Source organism: Desmodus rotundus, chromosome 4 (genome assembly GCF_022682495.2).
Source record: "Desmodus rotundus isolate HL8 chromosome 4, HLdesRot8A.1, whole genome shotgun sequence".
NCBI lineage: Eukaryota > Metazoa > Chordata > Mammalia > Chiroptera > Phyllostomidae > Desmodus > Desmodus rotundus.
The window spans coordinates 155,792,009-155,812,481 of record NC_071390.1 but is presented as its reverse complement, the minus strand read 5'-3'; the positions used below and the strand labels follow the sequence as shown (position 1 = coordinate 155,812,481).

The window sequence follows — 20,473 nt, the reverse complement described above, 5'->3', positions numbered from 1 at the left end:
CCCGTGTGAGTTTGGGGGGTGGGGATGGTGGTGGTGGGTACCAGTGAATCTGCACTGCGCTTACTCCAAGGGCTTTTTGTTTGGGCAAAACTACTATGACCCCAAAGCTGACACTGATTTCTTTTTAAAAAATCATCTTGCTTAGAAAATGACAACTGTGGACTACCAGCCTCAGAACTGCATACTCCAAGGCTAGTTCTCTAGTTTGTAGCAGTCGACCCCCTTTGTCTGAGGATTCTGTACTTGCAAAACGTGCCTTTTCGCTCAAATGTATTTGTCCCGGTCAGATCAGTATTTGTGGGGCTCTGGGAGTCATTTGCAGGTCACTGAAAACTCTAGAGGAGCCTGATGCACCCATTCCCAGTTGAGGCTGAACAAGGTAACGCTCTGCCCTATTTCATCTCCTGTACCACAAGCAAGTATCCTTTCCGTAATCTATTCAGTGCTACGGTTTTCCCATTTCTGTGCTCACTGTTGGTGATTTCGCTGTTTAAAACGTACTCCAAATGTACAACTGAGTGCCGTCTAGTGTTCCCAAATGCAAGAAGGCTGCGATGTGCCTCATGGAGAAAATATGTGTTAGTTAAGTTTCATTCAGGCATTAGTTACAGTGCTGTGTTCAATGTTAATCAACCAACACTACACATTAAATAAGGCCTCTTTAAATAAAAACATGGCTATGTATCGATCGGTTGATGAAAATTCTGTGGCCAGAGGCTCACAGGAACCCAGCTCTGTATTTCCCCTAGAGTAATGGGTCAGTGTTCACAGCGACTTTACAGAACGTAACCACCGTGAATAATGAGAATCAACTGTTTTGGAGGGTGGAAGGGGGACTAAATAGTTCTGGAGCCAGGAGGCTTGAATTATACTCCTAGGTCTGCCACAGACATCACCTGCCCAGGTTCAACCGCTTTGTATGTGAAATGGAAATACTGGAGTGACAAGGATAAACTGAAGTATGAATCATAAGGATACTTTTTAAAAAGTAAAAAGTTCTTGCCCTGCCTGGTGTGGCTCAGTTAGTTGGCATGTTGTCCTGTAAACCAAAAGGTCTCAGATTTATTCCCTTGTCGTGCGAGAGGCAACCGATTGATGTTTCCCTCTCTCTCTCTCCTTCCTCGCTCTCTAAAATCAATGAACATATCCTTGGTGAGGATAAAAAAAAGAGAAGAAAGTTATTTAATAGTATCAACAAGTCTATCTTCCCTATAATGTGTCACACTTATTTTACTTAGGAAATTGTTTTTAAATGACCACCTTATGTAGTTCTAAGACCTATATTCTTGATATTTTAAAATCTCTGAACTTGGTGTTCAAAGATAATTACAATGCACAATTACGACTTGCAGTGTTTTTCTTCTTAGTGGAAGCTACAGCCTTGGTGTGTCTCACACTCACCGGGGGCTGAAACTTAGATGAAGTAATGGTATTTTACACCCACCCTCTCTTCACCTAGTGCGGACTGCAGGTTCTCTCAACTTGAACATGAGTGCTCCGCCCTGACACCCTCCCCCACTGAGCAGCTTCCCCAGCTCTGTCCTTCCTTTAATAGTCTCACAGCTCTTCGTATTCCTGATCCAAGTATCTTTTCTTTTTGTGGCTTTTTTCTTTTGACCTATTTTCACTTCCTTTAAAAAAATTTAAAGTTTTAAACAGACTAATTTCTAGTGAGATAATCTAATACAGAAGAAAATGTGCTGACGCTGCTTCTTTGGGATGCACATTCAATTGCCTACATCTGCAAGTTAACTTTGCAAAGTAAGTTAGCAGGTACTCTTCGGAAGCCCCTTGCTTGCACGCAGCTGATAATTAGGGAGACATTGTTGAATGTTTCACAAATAATACAGTAACACAGACCCTCTCAAGTGGCCCTGGAAAGAACCTTTATTTTTGCTAAGGTCTGTCACCTCCCTTTCCCCCTTTTATAGCTGTCCAAGTGAAATCTTTTTTTTTTTCTGGTAAACTGATAGGCTCACTGCTTTTGAACTTTTACTTCAAGGACTGCTTTCAGGTATGAGTGCTTTACTTCGGGGGGGCGGGGGGGAAAGCAATAGGAATATCAGAGGTGCTCAGCAGCATGACTCCGGAGGGTGGAGAAGTGGCTGAGGAGCAGCGTCTTGGCCCTGGCCTACAGCAGGGGCCCCGGTCGCCTTGTCAGCCTTGTCGCCTCTGCCCCCTGCTGGACGCTACCCTCTCCTTTGCAATCACCCACCCTGCTTGGCTGTAAGAATGGCCCCCAACAGAAGGGTAGGTCCCATAGAAGAAAGCCCCAGGCCTCCCACAGAGAAGTGCTGGCCACTAGGACAACGGAGGCCTACGGGGGCCCCTGGGAAGCCGTGACAGGGCTGAGGGGAAATCCAGCCCACAGGACACCAGGGAGTTACTGCTCGTGAAGTACTCCTTTCGTGCAAAACCAGAGTGTTGCCTGCTGTACTTTTCTTCAAATGGGCAACTAAAAATAACAGCTTCCCCCTCTCAAAAGAGACAGCTAATAAGAGTGAAAAGTGGGTTCCTGGGTGATCTGGTTGGTTGTTCAGCCAAAACGGAGGTTGGGAAATGAGGGCAACAGGACAACGATGTCTCTTTATGTCAGGTTTTCATCTCAAAGTGACACATTCAACCTGATGCCCAATGCTAAGCTGTCCCTGGGTAGTGAGGATGTGTAGGAAGTAATCACAAATAAAGTAGTATTTCCTGTACTTTAATTTTTTTCCTATTCATAACAGACAAACTATTTTCCAGCTATACAGCTGGGTTTTGGTATAAATCATTCAAAGCAATCGTGGTTCTCCATGTAAAATGTCTACAGGTTCAAGTTCATGATTACCAACAGGGCTGAAATGTTTACAGTGATAGTTACTAGCCCAGTATCAACCTGTGTCATTCAATGTCTGGTCATCAAGAGGACTCAAGAAACCTTTTTCTTGCCTTTCTGGGAAGGAGAGAAGGACAGTGACTAGTGGCCGGTCAGTGATGCGTTCTCCTAACGGAGACATCTCATCTGGTACAGATTGAGGGAGGTGGACAGGCAGCCCACAGTCGCTTAGAACTTACCAAGGACAAATGGTCTGTCAAATATTTAGGGTTAGGAATGAGGCAGTACTCCTCTGGACATTTATGTCCCTGTCCTTGTACTCTGAACTCTCACCCACAGTTCTGAAGAGCTGAGTAAGTATCCACAGTTAGCTGGTCTCCAGGCCACTATCTTCTTCCCCAATGAAAGAGCAGGTGTGGGGAGTAACATGGAAAACACCCCCGTGGGGGTAAAACCCAGTCAATGGGCCGTAAAACCCCACAGTGCGCCCGCTGTGCCCGTCTCTCTCTGACGTGGAGAAGCCGGACATGCTCTGGGTCACCGTACTTTTGCGGGTTCCAGCCAGTCACTTTCCTGCAGTCAGTACTGGACCCGCGGAAGACACCCGACTCTGCATCTAACCCCAAGGCTCAAACACAAAGGAGAGGATGGGTTTACTTGGCCTCTTGCTTCTGTCCCTTAAAACCACTGCTCTAAATCTAATTCCAAAACGTTCTGAACCAGACCTGAGGTCTGTTTGGAAAATTCTTTTAAATGAAAGGAAAACAGATTTCTGATCTGGCAATTCTTAACACTTGTTTTCGTTTCCTGTGTGTGCTAATAAACAAGTGGGTAACTCTCTTCAGCAAGTCCTTTCTGGGTCAGCTGCCTAACTGGACGGTAAAGACACTGAGTTAGGAAAAAAAGTAGCTTCTACTTATATTTATGTATCAGCTTTTAAAAATTTAGGTTTATTACATAAGCTTTATTTTGAACATAATATGTTAGTATAGAACATCTACTAGGTACAGTGGACACCAATAAATGTGTACGCTGGTGGTACATGCTCAAAAACTTTTATGAATGGCTATATGATTAGAGGCTTGAAGACATTGTTCTAGCTAAATATCTTAATATTAATATCTTTTATCAGCCACCACAGACATGCAAGAATGAATTCAAAGAAATAAGCAAAATCAATACTATTGCAACTAGTAAGAAAAAGGCCCTGCAACCCAGGGAAGACCTTGTCGTAAAGGTGAGTTTTACTTTTCTGCAAATCCAGTGTCTCTAAGAGGCAGGAAAGGCCTCGTGTTCAGCCAGGGGCACAAACAGTCTGGGATCAGCCTGGTTACTGGTCTGTCTTGGATCTGTTCCTTTTAGTTTACAGCTGCTTATGAACTTTAAGGGGGGTGGGGTCTGTGCACTAAAAACAGACAGACTCTGCTTGTTGTAACTTAATAAGAAAGATGAGAAGTTAATGGAATAGAAGAGATCATTTGTTCATTATTACCTGAGTCCTATCTCTCTGAAGGTATCATTTCATTTTAATTTCTATCACTGATTAATAAAACACACATTATCAAAGTCTTTAAAAATACAAAAGCCATTTTAAAGGAATAGGGCCATTTTTTTGAAGGAATCTCAGGCTCAAAGCCCTGGTCCTATTCCGACCTCACTGCTCCTCATCTAGGGGTCACGTGTACTAATGAGAGACATCTTTTTTAAATTACTGTTTTTAATACATCGGAGGACATGTTTATTGATTTAAGAGATGGGAAGGATGGGGGAGAGAGAGAGGAAGAGAAACATCAGTGTGAGAGAGAAACATTGATCGGTTGCCTCTTGCATGCACCCCAACTGGGGCTCCAACCCACAACCCAGGCATGTGTCCTGTCTGGGAATTGAACCAGTGACCTTCTGTTTTCAGGACAACACTCCAACCAGCCAGGGCGAGACACCTTTTAATGGGGCTATGCTCTTCAGGCTTGTACCCAAGAAGAATGTGGCTTAAACACAGGACGAGGCTGGTGGCTCATCCCGAAATTCTGTTACGTGTGGGCAGGCAAAGGGTACCCTGTGCATACCTGTTTTTCCAATTTTTCACCCTCACTGGCCAAAAGCAAGTACACAAACTATACACACACACACACGCATGCATGTACACACACATACACACAGACGGACAATGGAAAGGAATGAGGTGCAGCTGGCCTGTACCTGGGATGCTCTCTAATTTCCTTCGGAGCTCTTCATTTTCTTGCTGCAATGAAATAACCTCGTGCTCCAGTTCTTGGCATCTAGGACAGTAGCCTTCCTCCTCCTCCTCCTCTTCCTCCTCCGGCAGCGTAGAGGAAGACGGGTGACCGTGGGATTCGGACGTGGCTGGGGAGGTCCAGCCCCCCAGCGTATGCACTGGGGAGGTTGACAGAGGGTCCACGTCCGCCAGGTGGCCATACTCACTGACCGAGGAGGTGTTCGGAGTTGGAAAGCTCCCAGAGAGCAGGTAATTTTGTAGGGAGTCAGTGAAGACTCTCAAAAAGGCAGAAGTTTGTTGTTTCCTTTGCATATATTGCATCTCTATGTCTACATTGTCTGAGGTCTGACTGTGGACCCCTTTTCCGATGTGGCACTGGTCCTGTCTTTCAGTATAACTTGGGCCTTCCTGTTTCACGTAAGAAATCATGGACTGAGAATGGTTGGAGTCCAGAAGTTTCCCTCCACAATTTAAGAGGCTCAGAACTCGACTGCACTGCTGGGCAAAGGCATCCAGGATCATGCGACTCTCTGAAACACACGGAAGGACACATCAGAGACCAACAGCCAAAGACGAAGGATAAGTCAAGTCCTCAATTTGGAGTGTAACATTCAAAAATGTTTAAAAAATGCACTTTTTAAAAACACATCAAGGTGGTATGGAGAATCCCCTTTTAATAGGATGCATAGCTTCCTGCTGTTCTGGCTGGTGGGGCACCGTGTGGGCTGCCCCAGCCCCTAACTCTGGGAAGTGGCTGGACTGTGACTTTGGGCACTGTACAGATTTCCCTCTTTGTGGCAGTAACTGGCCTGCACAGGTCTGAACTCACACCTATGGCTTCATTAATGTCTTTACTCTAATGAATCGAGCCAGCCACTGCCGACTCAATTCCTCATTGAAAGGTGGGCTTAGAGCAATCATTACTTCTATTTCTGGAGTGCCCTCGTGCCCTTGCTATTAATCAGCTGATACGATCCCTGCCGAGAGTAGTTGCTCCCAGATGCAAACTGGAGAATAAAAGATAAGAGCTCACTAGATATAGAAGGTAAAACAAAGAGTGGGCCCATCGGGCAGACGATGACCCCCAAAGCAAAACTGTACGTGTTCTCCAATAGCCGTGTCCACGACTCTTTCAATTTATTTGCCCACTTGGATTTCTCGTCAAGGCCAATGTTTAGGCTGATCTATATCAGCAACATCTGAAAAGCAGTAGAGCCTCTCCCATTAGGTTGTCAAATCTCCTCAAATGGCGTGTGCTGAGAACGCCAGTTCACATAGATGAATCGTGAAGCACATTAACTGTTAATCGGCAGAGGCAAAAAGCAAGCAGAAAGCAATCAATTCACTGCAAAAAACAAAGGGGGGAAAACCCAAATGGTGAAAGTGTGATTTAGTATTATCAGTCTAAAGGTCTTGAAAATGTACCCTCAATATAAACGTCACAAGGCGGAGCCCCTTCTTTCCCGAGCACCGCCCAGAACGAGCTACTTACAGATACAGAGAGAGGCACATTTTAGGGCTCACAGAGTGGTAGGAGGATGCCTCCCACCCCGGAATAATGGCAACAAACAAAACAGTGTAGATTTTTGGTGCCAATAACGATCGTTCATGACAGAAATGTAACTACTTGCTGTCTCCGAAAATGTTGACTAGCTGGATCTTTTTCTGAAAACAAACAAAAAAACCTGTAACTCTTAACATGAAAAATGGCGAAATCCTCAACGGCTTCTATGGGAACGAGGACCTAGACTAGTTGTGACGAGAAATAGATTTCTCCAGAAAACCCAGGATGTACGACCAAGGAAAGTGCCTTTTCAGAAACCTCGCAGCAGCACTTCAGATTCCATTTTGTGCTTTTTGAATCTTTCCTGAAACAACTAAGGTATTGGGAGCGGGGGGCCCAGTCTCCTTTTTCAATGATTTAATAATACACACATGAAGCACAGAGCACAGTGCCTGGCACACAGGAAGCACCCTCCACATATCCTGAACCTATGCAATGCCACCGTCCCTAAATCCCTCTGAAGAAATGAGAAGTCAGCACGCGGAGGCCAGTGCTCCCTGGCTCAGGAGAGGAAGGGAGACGGAACCTCCACAGGCACAGCAGTCTGCGGGCCAGCACAGCACCCCAGGAAATCTTCACTGAGTGCGCGCAGGGTGGCTGCACGCAGAGGGTCTTAGTTCACAGCAGTTTCAGGTTTACGTGGCTGGCGTGGGGCTGGCAGGACCACTCTGAGGGGGATGTGCACCCACCACATTTCCTTCTCGGCGTGGTGTCTCCTCACTCTTAGGGAGTAGCACTGCCCCGGACCCGGGCAGGAGGGCCCTGCTCCTCCCCAGGGTGAGCTGTCCCAGACCCAGGAATCTGCTGCTCAAACTGCTCTGAAGGCCTGTGCTGGTCTCTTCCCTGAGTCATCTTCCCGCAGACAGACCATGGTCTTCCAAGCTCTGGCAGCTTGGAAGTTTGAACTGGGGCATCCACATATGTGAGTGTGAGTGTGTGTGTGTGTGTGTGTGTGTGCACATGAGGTCCCTCCTACAGGAAGATGAAGCTGGAGGTGCTCAGAGAAGGCCCCAGGCTGGGTGACAGCACCGAAGTCCAATGCAATCACTATGACAGTGTCTCTGTCAGGGTAGGTGGACAGAACGCATTTTAACAGTTTGAGAGCTTGATCCAGGCCTTTCGGTTACTTAGATATACGACAGATGGGCCTGCATTTGTGCTCTTGTCCTGAATCCCACAGGTAACAGGTGAGGGCCTGTTGTTTCACACAATTACTCTGAGTGCTACAGAGGACCCACATGCCAGACACCGTTTCAGGCTAGAACTGACTCACGGACTGAGAACTGGGCTGAAGAAGCTGCCAAAATAGTCCGTGTATGACCTTGGAGAAAAAGGAATGTAGATACGAGAAGTATCTCTTCCACCAACTACTGGAACTGATGATGCCCCTGTCGCTGCCCCTGCCCAGTGGAATAAAGGACTGAGCTCAAGATTTAACCCAAAACTTAACGGGGAAAGACCTCAACTGTTTGGGCATCATTTCTTTATAAGAAGCAAAAACAAAAACCAAGAGAATAAACAGCTGAACAGTGGGGAGGTTTTAAGATGTTGTCCTCTCATTTTTTTACTTCCAGGTTTTTATTCTTTTATTAGTCAAATCAAAGGACGATATTGATTGGGAATTTTCAATTGTAACACACTAACAGTTTTCATGCATTTTAATCCTATAATCCCATTCTAGACCTGAAGTTGTATTTACTGTTTGCATTTTAATCAGCACAGTCCCCACTGATTTACAGCTGACACACTGTTACCATAACCTTGATAAAAGGAACAAAATACGAAAGGAAAGGCTAAAGTAGAATTGTCTAGAAAGAATTCTCAACACATTTGTTCAAAGTCCTAAAAAACACTTAGTAGTTTTAATCATATTGATGAATCACATTAGGGTATAGATTAAGAGAAAAGAATCTGACTCGGGGACAAGTATAATTTGTTTTCTTAATTGAAGAATAAACTTGTAATATACTGAGAAAAAAATCATTATGTAATAACTTACATTATGAAGATAATGTATTAACTAAAGCACACTCAGAATACCAGAGAACAGTTCCAATCATAAAACTGTTCTGGCTAGCAGTTTTTAAAAAATGCTTTATCCTCAGAATTGACATATGCAAAAATAGCAAATATAAGCCTTAAAATTGAATTTCTTCTCTTTTTAGTATCTTAAAATACTTGAATAGAATGTTAACATCGATACATTGAAGAGTATGATGAAAAATATCACTATTACAGTTGGGAGAAAACAGTACGTCTTTCTACTTAATACATATTGCAGCCAGCAATGCTTTCAGCTTTCCAGACAGCATATAATTAGAAATTCAAGCATTGCGTGGTGCCCATTATCGCTAAGAAGTGGAGAAAAGTTCTGTTTTCATACAAACGCAACTGAATGGCCACTGATCGATGATTCTTAATTGTGCGAAGTGTGAACATGGATTCTGAAATTTTTTAACTGCTTTGCCCCCTAGTCACACAATGCTCCACTCAGATGATGGCAGAGAAGTACAAAGTCAACAGTTTATAAAAGGGCTTTAAAATACTTATGTGTCTGGACTTCTCTAAAATCACACAAAATGTCAGTCACAAACCACTCTAAAATAACCACTTCTTTCTAACTTATCTTACAGTCTATTGGGAGATAAAATCACACTGTAAATTGTACTTAGTCTGACTCCAAAATCTGAACCCATGATTATTTTTTTAATCGAAACGATTCACGTCTACACATTTTTTTCTGAACTTAAGTGGTTTAATCCATCTGGTAAGTGAGTAAGAAGAGGGAAGGGAACTCGGCAATCAAACACTGGCTCCCTACTTTAATGTCCTTCTTTGTAAGTAAAGCCTTGAATGGAATTTGCCCATCATAGCATATCCCCAAGAGTATTCTGTTTCTATGAAGGCGATCACAGTAGTGGAGATTAGTGGTAACCTTTTGATTTTAGCCTAGCAAAGGGTGAAATATATTAATATTAAAAATGCAGAAGCAGAAAAAATTTCTGAGACCTACTATCATGTAGCCATATCGTATATCAACCCAAAGGACTTCCAGCTAATTCAAAATTGATAATTTCCTTAAAACATTAATATAACTTCTTTTCAAGAAAGGACTCCATGGCATCGAAAACAGAAGTCAGAAAATGAAAGCCTCTTTGGAAGCATCACCCTTGAGTTAAATCAATGAACTATGTCTTTTAAAAAAAAAAAATGCCATCCCATTTTTTTTCATAATGGCAAACATCAATACAGCAAAACAGGATGCAATTTTTCTAAATAAATAAATCAATGATGTGTCAAAAATTAACAGATGAGTTAATATACTTGGTGCTTTCAAAACCAGATGGTGCTTCCTAATATTCATCCTGCTCAGTCAATCCCTGAATATTTTCTGGACCATCGGTATATAAAATAGGATGCTGCTATTTGTGATGGCAAACAAAAGCAATCATGCCTGCCAAGCACATACTATAACAGGCAGCATTTCAGCTCTGCTAGACAGAAAGTAATTAGAATGCTTTTAATGTCCAAAAGAATGATGCTGATAGGCTGCCACAGATGTGTAGATTTATGAATATTTATATGGTGGTTTATAGCTGACACTTTTATCAGTTGAAGAAGATAAAATATCTGCCTGACTCAAAAGCTTGACAGTCAGGTTAATAAAATCTCATTAAAGAGAATGACCTATGCAATTATATAGGATTTATTGTAATTCATTTTTGATTGTACTCTGCTTAAAGATGCAATTTCCCATTTCCTGATGCCAAATTTAGGCCACATATCAAGATCTACGTGGGTTTTAACTCTAAGCCTCCCACAGAGAAAAAATATGCTTTTAAAACCATGGTATATTACCCCTTTTAAGGAAAATTATACTGTTCATGAGATTTTATAAGAATGTTGAAAAAATCTATTTTTAATCACATAGTTCTCCTCCTCTCAATGGTTTATGGCCCTTTAATGGCAAACAAGACTCACTTCAACCCTTTCATCTTCTCACTGCATTTACTCTGGACACCCTTATCCCTCTTCTTCTATCCTCGACTCATTTAATCACATTGATGTTCTGACTACTTTCCGTTTACCAGGTGGTGTGAGACACTGCAGTAACACTTTTGTGAGGGGGCAACAATCAAATCGCCCCGCCACCCCCACCCAGTATGCTGAACTGGCCCTCCTTCTGTGCGCACAAGCTCATTGGTTCAAAGTGGAACCACTAGTTCTTCAAAGAACCAATCAGCTATTCTGGTACTGTCCCTCTGATGGCCACTCACATCACTGTGTCTGTTAAGAGATGGCTTTGTCCATCAGTGATTAATATGACCACATTTCATGATGTCTAGTACTTTGGGCAATTTTTTTTTTTTGCCCCTGACCATTTTCTTCCCTACGTGGAAGACACCTATCATTTAATCCTCATCTTTCCAACAAGCATGTAGCATCCTGCCCTTCGTGTTATTAAGATTATCTCTCTATGACTTGACCTCTTTAAAAAACAACAAAAAAAGAGTTGACAATAAAAGAAAGTAAGCAATGCATGTTGTTCGAGGGCCATCAACGAGCCCCCTTTTCACTTCTTTAGATTCAGTGATGTGATTTCCACCTGGAGACAAAATAGACTAAATAGGATGTCAAGACAAACACTGAAAGAGCATCTACAACACAGCGAGAAAGAAAAGGAAAACTGCTTATGAATGAAAGCAGCATGGAATGTGCCAGAGTAGGAAAGACGGTGGACAGGATAGCAAGTGACTGGTGCAGAGAAAAGAAGGAAAAGGCAAGGGATTAGACTGATAATGTATAAAAGGAAGTAAAAGACAAACTCAGCAAAGACTGAAAGGAGAAGGCAAGAAGAGTAAAGACTAAAATGGACAGAAAAGGACGGGGAAAACCCCGATAAACACGGTGGAACTGAGGTTATGCAAATGAGTTAAGCAAAATATAGAAAATGGGAAAAGGACCCAAACCACTAAAACACAAAATAAAATTATAGAAAGATAAAAAGCAGAGTTGGGGAATACAAATGGGCACAAACAAGCCCAGGGAGAAGGCACACAAACCCCTTAAGGGGGTAAAACAGAAGAAAAATAAGGAGAAATAAAAGTGGGCAAGTAACCTGAGAATGAGTATAAAAACACAACAGAAAAGGGCCAAGAGCAACTGAAAAAAAAAAAAAACCCCACATCATAAATAAGGACACCCACGTAAGAACCCCACTCAAAGCAAACACCTCCAAATCAGTGAGGTATGTAACCGAACAAGTCTTCGCTATAACCTGTAATCAGATTTTCTTTCTCAAAACCAATTCTTCATGTGTCAAAATATTGACAAACAACAGAACATTAACGTTGGAACCTATAACTCAGAGACAATACTCCTATTTGCATTAGAAATAGAGCCTTAGATTCACTGATATGCAGAATTTGGGGGGGACGGAGGTAGGGATAGGCTCCAAGGTGCCATAAAAGGCCCGAGGCAGGAACTTTTAGTTCTGAGGAGCCAGAAAAACGTGGCTGCGCGTCCTCGGGGAGTAGAGCGCGCCCTTGTACGCAGGCCCCAGGCCTTGGCCTTTCCACCAGCCCTTCTCTCTTCACGCTGCAGGGACAGGAGGGCTGGCCTTTTCCTAAGGGCCGCCCGCAGCTCCCGGTAAAGAAGAGGAATCTCATTCCCTGAGGTGGATGCGCCCCACGGGGCATTTCCGCAGGCCCGGGCCCAGATACTGCGGGGTGGGGGACCCCCGCGGAGCAGCAGTGTCCCACCCGGCGGGTGGCGGGTGTGGGAAGAGGGCCCGGAGCGCCCAGACTCTCGGGGCTGGGGCGAGGGGCAGGATGTCTCCTTCCCCGAAGTCGGCGGCAGGGGCGAGCGCCAGTTCGACCTCGTGGCGGGGGCAGACGATCCCGGAGTCTTTACCCACGGACTGGGACTTTGGGGTCGGTGGGGAAAAAGAGCGGTAGAGACCACGCGCGCATAAAAGCCAGCCGAGTAGACCGCGACATTGAGTGCATCAAAGAGGTGGAGAAAGAGAAGACCAGAAGGCAAAGAGGAAAGAGATGGAAAAACAGAGAGGGAGGGAGGGAAAGGAAAGAAATGGAAGGAAAAAAGTGGGGCAGCACTGGCTGTAAGGGCGTCCCAGGGAGCTGCCGAAGCAGTTCAAGCTATTCCGGGAGCGGCCGCTGCTGTCACCTTAGGCTGTCCGATCCCCACACCCGGCTCGCGGCCTCGGCTCCAGGGCTGCCTCCCGCGTCCCCGGCCGCACGACGCCCGCAGCCGACTGGCTGCCGCTGCACTTCCTGGGCGCCAAGCCGGATCCCAGTGGCGGAGCCACCTGTTAAAAGGCGCGCGCGCGCCGTCGGAAGCCGGGGATGCGGCGGCGGCAGCGCCGCGGAATCCTCCAGAACTTGTTGCCCGCGCGGGGAGGTGTCCGCGGTGCGCTCGGACGCTCAGACTCTCGGCCGAGTGACCGCCCCCCTCCACTCCCGCCACTCCCGCCCCTCCCGCCAGGCCCCAGGCGCCGGAGGGTGTCCGCTGTCCCTAGCTTCCCCTTCGCCGGTCTCCACCCCTCCCCCGGCCTGGGCGGGAAGGAAAGTTGCGCCCAAGAGTTGGTACCTGCGCTGAGCTCCAGGCTGGCACCGTCACTGCCAGCGCTGCTGCTGCCCGCGGCAGCCGCAGGGCCCGAGCCGTACCGGACGACGGCGGCGAAAGACGAAGATGAAGATGCGGCGGGGGCGGCGGGCGGCTGGGCGGGAGTCCTCAGGTGGCCCTGGGACGCGGCGGAAGGCGATGACGACGAAGCGGCTGCGGCAGCGGCTGCCCGGCCGGGCCCCGGGGGGTAGGTGCTCTGCGCCTGGAACTGCTGCTGCGGCGGCGGCTCGCTGCTGCTGATGGAGACGGCGGCGTGCGGCGCGAAGGGCGGCGGTGGCGGCCGGACGTGCGGCAGCTCCACCAGGGTGGGTCTCTCGTAGCGCTTGGCCAGCGCGGGTCTCTTGCCGGGGAACGTCTTGAGGACGCTGTAGGGGCTGCGCTGCTTGTAGATTTTGGGGAGGCTGGGCCCCTCCTCCGCCGGCTGCATTTCTTCCTCCATGCTGCGCTTCGGGGCCGGTCCCCGGTCGCACGCCCCCTCCCCGACCCGCACCGGGCTCCGAGGGTGCCTCCGCCGCCCGCTCGCCGGCGCTGCCCGAGTGCGCGCGTGTGGGAGGGTGTGTGTCTGTGCCGTGGCCGCCGCCGCCGTCACTGCCGCCTGTCGCTAAGCCTGGCATCGCTGAGCCCCCGCGCGGGGGGCTGCCGCCCGAGAGCTGATTGACAGGCCGCCTCGCCAATGCCTGGAGGGAGAAAGGAAGTAAAGAGCAAGTGTTTAGGGTAATATCTGCTAATGATAATGGGGGGAGGGGCGGAGCCTGGCGCGGCCACCGCCCGCAGGGTGGGCCAGCGGGTGTACGCCTTCGACGGGAAGGGGGTAGGGGATAGCAGGGACTGGTGGGGGGGGGGGCGACCTGGTAACTGCGTGAGGTTTCCACCAAGACGAGACTTCGGAGTCCCAGAGATGGAGTCGAGGCTTCTGCCCCTGGCGGCGTCCAGCTTCGGAAACGAGCTCCTGGCGCCCCCTGCACTACCCCAAACTCTCGGCGTTGCACGCGTGGCTGGTGGTATAGTTGGGACGGACTGGGCGGGGTGGCTAGAGTGCGTGCGTGCGTGCGTGCCTTGGGAAGGTGTTACAGCCAGTTCTTCCCGGATCGGGAATTGCTCCCTCAGGCTTCTGGAAAGCGCCTGTCGAAGGTCTTGACCCTAGGTGGCGTGCGTTGTTTGCGCCTTCGGGGTTCTGCCCATACCCAACAAGTGGCTTTCGAGTTCATGCTCACCCCAAAAGCGCACAGGGCGTTGGATTTTCACATTACTTGGTTAGTTCCCCATAGGGGCCCTGCGAGTGCATAACAAAATCATTTTCCCCATTGTGCAGATGAGAAAACCGAGGTTCCTCGAGGGAATAGCCCACACCCACACAGATGCATCTAGGGCATTTGAGTTCAGATTCTCACTTCTCATAGCATATAGATGCTCTGAGCAATTGAGAGTGAACCATGATCTGATGCATCCCTTTGGGGTGGGGATTAGATATTTTCAAAACCGTCATTTGATATATATGTGTATACTCTTGTAGGACTAAGGCAGCCCCGAGAGCTCTCTCACTTTCTGTATTGTCCAGCCAGTTCCTCTCTGCATCCGGGGCCACCAGGCTATGGTTTCTGGAGGCCACACAATTTCCCTAGTGAGCCTCTGTCGTTTGGAGGAGGGTCTCATGGTGGTAGAGATATCTTCAAATCTGGAGGACTGTCCTGGCCTCTCCTGGCCACTTTTTAGAGCAGATCACCTCTCTCCTAGGCGAACTCCAATACCAGCATACCCTCCTCCCAGGTTTGTTTTTCCAGCCTTCAATCTTCATTGTTCAGGTTTGAATTCTGGGTACATCTCCTTCCTTGATGTAAAACCCTCATCTTTCCACTCTGAGTTACATTGGTTTTCATAGCTTTCCTTTTAATCTTGGGAAAGTGACCCATTTTCTTTTTCTGGGGGTTCGTGTCTTCGGCCTCTCATTTCCTAGAGCTCCTCCCTTCCTTTGGAAGCCTTCTCTCTCTCCTGGTTCAGCTGCTATGTTCCTCCACCCTACAGAGTCTCCCACTCTCCTGCAACCTCAGATCGTGCTGTGGTTTCTCCCCAACCTCCATTTATTAGAGATGAAATAAATAATGCCATAAATAAAAGTATTTGGGAGTCCAGGAACTGTCAGGGCTGATTAGGGCATAGAGGACATTTTCTTTCTCATTATGCAAAAGCATTTCATGGGGAAATAAAAGAGGTTTCATTGTAACTCATGCATGTCATATTTCAAGGAATTCAAGATATTAATCATATTTAACATTATTTGCAACGTTTCTCCCTGGCTTCTGAAAACTGCTAAATGAGGACACGTGGATCACTAGGAAAAAGGGAGACAAGGATGAGAGGGACAGTTAAAAAATAATGAAATGCTGGTGAAAGACGGGGAGAGAGAATGAGATGCCAGGAAGATGTTTCTGAGGCACATAAGTGAGAAATGGAGGAGCTTCTCCTGAGATATGAGACAGCTGAAATTGAATGATATACTGGAGGAAATAAATGATAACAAACCTCCCCACACTTTTCTTTCTATAAAGCAGTTCTGATTTTTGCATTGAAATCTTTCCCTCCCACTTTACTCCCAGATAATTTGCCAGTAAGTCCAGGCTTTGAAAAGAAATTAGGGTAGTGGCAGTGTGTGTGAGCAGTGGTGAGGGGTAGGGTTCTTTCTCTTTTGCTTATGTATTTTTAATTTGCATCATCCCATCACTTAAATCACCTTAAGAGAATAGTACTGGGAATAGTACTTCTGTTATATTTTAGCAACTGAAAGGGCCTGCCAGTCTGTGTGTCAAACACTGGTTGTTTCTATAAAACTGAAAGCTAAAAAGTAGTAGTTTAACTTTTCGAAAAAAGTGGGGGTGGGTGGAGGAGTGCTTCTAGAGGAAGAATATTGTAACGTTAACTAGGATTGGCTTTCAGATCCTCACGCTAGCTGTCACCTAAGTCTGGGTCCGTAGAAAAAGGAAGTGTTTTAATAAGCACTCTTTAGAAAATAAAGTGGGCATTTATTCCAAGTGTGGAGTTGAACTCAATTTTAAAATTGTAACTGACCCACTAATTCCTGCCTGGGATTGTAGTAGTTGAACAATGTACAAAAATGTATTTATTGAAGTGTTTATAAAATCACTGGTAGCATTTCTAAGCCTCTTTTTCTAGGTTATAGCCTAAATCAGTGACTTTCAACCTTTTTCATCTCATGGCACACATAAACTAATTACTAAAATTCTGTGGCACACCAAAAAATATATTTTTGCCGATCTGACCAAAAAATAGGATAATTTTGATTCATTCACACTGGATGGCTATTGTGTTGGATGTTGTAGTTTTTTTTAATTTAACAGTGTAAGGGGAAAGACGGCAGGGCTCCTGACTAAATCGTCAGGTATTGCATGTTTAAAAATCCTTGCAGCACAGCGGTTGAAAATCGCTGCTCTAAGTTATCAGATGGTGACTTTGCTGATACCTTCTCTTTGGGGTCTCATAGGGGCTGATAGGATGGTAATTGCACTCATGCTTTAAATCTTTTTAGATATTTACTCTTTATCTCAGAAAAATAGATAGTGAACTTTTAAAAGTCAAGTGGCTATTTATGGACAGGGTGATTTTTTGATTGGCAGCACGTCAATTCTTGAGCCATCCAGAATATAGCTTTTAAATAATGTCAGCCATGGGAAATGCTTTTTATTGCACCAATTTCAATGATATTTAATGAGCTTCTGATTGACTGTTTGATCTCCCAATGTTTTGTGCTACTTTTAATTCATTTCGTATAATAGGAAAAAAAAGTAATTGGAATAAAATTTTGTGACAAGATAATGACCTTCTACTTTGAAATTAAATGTCTGATTAGCTTCAACATTTTAATGCTGAGATGATATTGCAGCAGGAACAGGGGTATGCGTACTGTCACTTGGTGGAAAATGAGGAATACTCCTTTGTGTTCCCCATTGCAGAAAGGGGTGGTGGCCGTGGAAGCATAGACTGATAGTGCTGGAAGGGGCCTTAACAGGCCTTCATTCTTGTGACTGAGTTTATGCCGACAGCTCTTCTATGACCCCGTTAAGTGGTTGTATAAACCATGCTTAGAAACCTCCAGTGATGGGGACCTTGCTACGTCTAGAGGTATTATTCACTCAGGGAATTATTCAATGTCTGCTGTATGCTAGGTGCCTTTCTAAGCACTGGGGTATATAATAGAACCAGATTCCAAAATCCTACTATTTTTAAAATTGTAACTGGCCCACCAATTCCTGCCTGGGATTGTATTAGCTGAATAACGTCTAACTAATACAATCTCAGCTAATTGGGGTGGGCAGATAATAAACAAACTAGTACCTAACTGAACACTTAATATGTTTATATAATCTATAATAAATATGTTCATATAATGTATAAAAGAAATATAATGTAGTATACTTATATAATACATATAATAATATATAAAACATATAATACATAATACTATTACTGTGTCAGATGGAACTAACTGATGAAAACATTAGGGTGGGGATGTTACTTTTGGTAGAGTAGTTGACCTCAGTGGGCAGAACAGTTGAGCTGAGAGTTTACTTAAGCCTACGAAGCAGATTGTTTCAATCCGTGAGACGAGCAGTCCAGGCTGAGGGACGGCAGGGGCAGGAGCCATGAGCAGGAACAAACGTGATGTTCTCAGGGAGCCGAGAGGATGGTGAATGCTCAGAGGGGACCGGCCAGGGGCTGAGTGAGGAGATGAGGCCGGAGGGGCTGGCTAGCACCAGGCCTCATACCGGGGAGATATTTGGGATTTCTAAATCCAATGAGAACCTCGGAGGTGTAACACTGGGGGGTGAGATTTATGTTCCCAAAAGGTGGTTGTCAGAAAAGGTACAGCCGTGACCCTCATACAGACAGAGAAATGAACGGACGCCAAAGATTTTGTTTAACTTGCTCCCTGCCCTCATATTATTCAAAAGAGAAAGTCAAAAAAGCACGGATTTATTTGAAATAAAGCAATGTTCAATTGAATGCATAAATGGGTTTTTTCATGAGAGCTGTGGGTGAAGAGGGGAAGGGAACCGCTACCAGACAGGAAAGTCGGCAGGTCTATCAGTTACCAGTCTAAACTTCCCAAGCTGTGAAAATAGTTCAAAGTCAACGAAAGGAGTGGAATTAGATAACCGGGAAGGGTGTGCTGTATGTAGACAGTGCATACTTTTCCATTGAAACACAATTTATTTTCTACAATGCTGTCTTTAAAACATGTTTGATTTTGAAATCGTTACAGATTCACAGGAAGTTGCTCAGATAGTAAGTACAGAGAGGTCCCCATTAGCATCCATCTACTTCCTCCAATGGGCCCTGTTTGGTACCTATAGTTATATGAGTGGAATCCTGCAATATATGATTTTCTGAGGTTTCCCACTTAGTTTAATGTCCCTGAGATACATTCTTATTGTTGTATCAATAGTTTGTTCCTTTTTATTGCTGAGTAGCATTCCATGGCTTTGTGGGCCACAGTTTGTTTAACCACTCACCTGTGGCTGGACACTTGGTTGTGTTCAGTTTCGGGTTATCACAAAAGAAGCTGCTCTGAACAGCCCCGGGCATGTTGTTGTGTGGTGGTTACGTTTTATTTGTCTGGGAGTCAGTGTCCGGGAGTGTTTTACAAGATTCACTCTGCCTTGTTGACAATGGACTGTAGAGGAGCAGACTGGCAGCAGGGAGCCCATTTGTTTTCCAAACAGGGACCGAGTGAGCCTTTTAAAATATAATCATGGCTTTGCCCTGGCTGGTGTGGCTCAGTTGATTGAGAACTAAAGAATCGCCAGTTTGATTCCCAGTCAGGGCACACGCCTGGGTTGCAGGCCTGGTCCTCAGTAGGGGGCGCATGAGAGGCAACCACACATTGATGTTTCTGTCCCTCTTTTTCTCCCTCCCTTCCCCTCTCTTTAAAAATAAAATCTTCAAGAGAATTTCCCGTTTGTGGGCAGATACTCAAAAGTCCCACTGCCTAGAGGCTGAGGAGGAAGCCCGGCCTTCCCCCAGGGATACCCCTTGAAGGGCACAGAGGGATGCTGGGCACTTGTAGCTGCTGCCCTGCCTCTACCCCTCAATCTCCCACCCTTCCTCCTCCATCCCCACCCCTCAACCCCCACCTCTGGCCCAGCCTCCCTGTCATAACCTCACCTTGTAAAACATGTTCAACAGTGGAAAGGGTTTTATAATTTTAAACTGTTACTGCTTTGAAATGAGTGGACATTTAAAAAAATAAAATATAATCATGTCTCTCCCTGGCCCCCCATTGTCTTCCTCCTCTGTGTAGTAAAATCCAGAAAGGCTCTGTGTTCTTCTGTTCCATTGATCTATGTATCTGTTTTTATGCCAGTACCATGCTATTCTGATTACAATGGCCTTATAGTTGAGTTTGATATTGGGTAGTGTGATTTCTCCAACTTTGTTCTTCTTCCTCAGGATCACTGTTGCTGTGCTGGGCCTTTTGTGGTTCCGTATACATTTTTGAAGTATTTGTTCTAGTTCTGTGAAATATGCCATTGGAGTCTGGGTAGAAATTGCACTGAATCTATAGATTGCTTTGGGTAGTATGTACATTTTAATGATGTTAATGCCAATTTTTCCTATCCATGAATACAGTATGTGCTTCCACTTATTTGTATCTTCTATTTCTTTCTTCAGTGTCTTATAATTTTCTGAGTATAGGTCTTTTACATCCTTGGTTAGGTTTATTCCTAGGTATTTTATTCTTTTTGTAGCAATTGTGAATGAGATTGTTTTCTTAATTTCCCTTTCTGCTGGTTCGTTACTGGCATGTAAAAATGTGACTGATTTCTGGATATTAATTTTGTGTCCTGCTACTTTGATGAATTCATTTATCAGTTCTAGTAGTTTCTTGGTGGAATCTTTGGGGTTTTCTATGTACGGTATCAAATCATCTGCAAATAATGACAATTTTACTTCTTCCTTTCTAATTAGGATGCCTTTTTTTTCTTCTTGTCTGATTGCTGTGGCTAGGACTTCCAGTACTATGTTGAATAAAAGAGGTGAAAGTGGACATCCCTTTCTTGTTTCTGATCTTAAGGGGAACTTGCAGTTTTTGTCTGTGGAGTATAATGCTGGCAGTGGGTTTGTCACATATGGCCTTTATTATGTTTCGGTATGGTTCCTCTAATCCCACTTTGCTTGGAGTTTTTACCATCAGTGG

At 45.3% G+C, this 20,473-nt stretch overlaps 1 protein-coding gene across 2 annotated transcripts in view; it reads right to left on the bottom strand.

Moving 5' to 3' along the window:
• The window catches only part of BEND4 (BEN domain containing 4), a 34,473-nt gene extending 20,286 nt beyond the window's left edge, over nt 1–14,187 (bottom strand). For both annotated transcript variants that reach the window (XM_053923234.1, XM_053923233.2), the window contains exons 1-3: nt 14,112–14,187; nt 13,228–13,940; nt 5,018–5,584 (exon numbers count right to left, since the gene is read on the bottom strand). In XM_053923234.1, the coding sequence (XP_053779209.1) occupies nt 5,018–5,584; nt 13,228–13,702 (1,042 nt within the window). In that variant the 5' untranslated portion in view covers nt 13,703–13,940; nt 14,112–14,187. The remainder of the gene's footprint in view (nt 1–5,017; nt 5,585–13,227; nt 13,941–14,111) is intronic.
• Nucleotides 14,188–20,473: the final 6,286 nt, after the last annotated feature.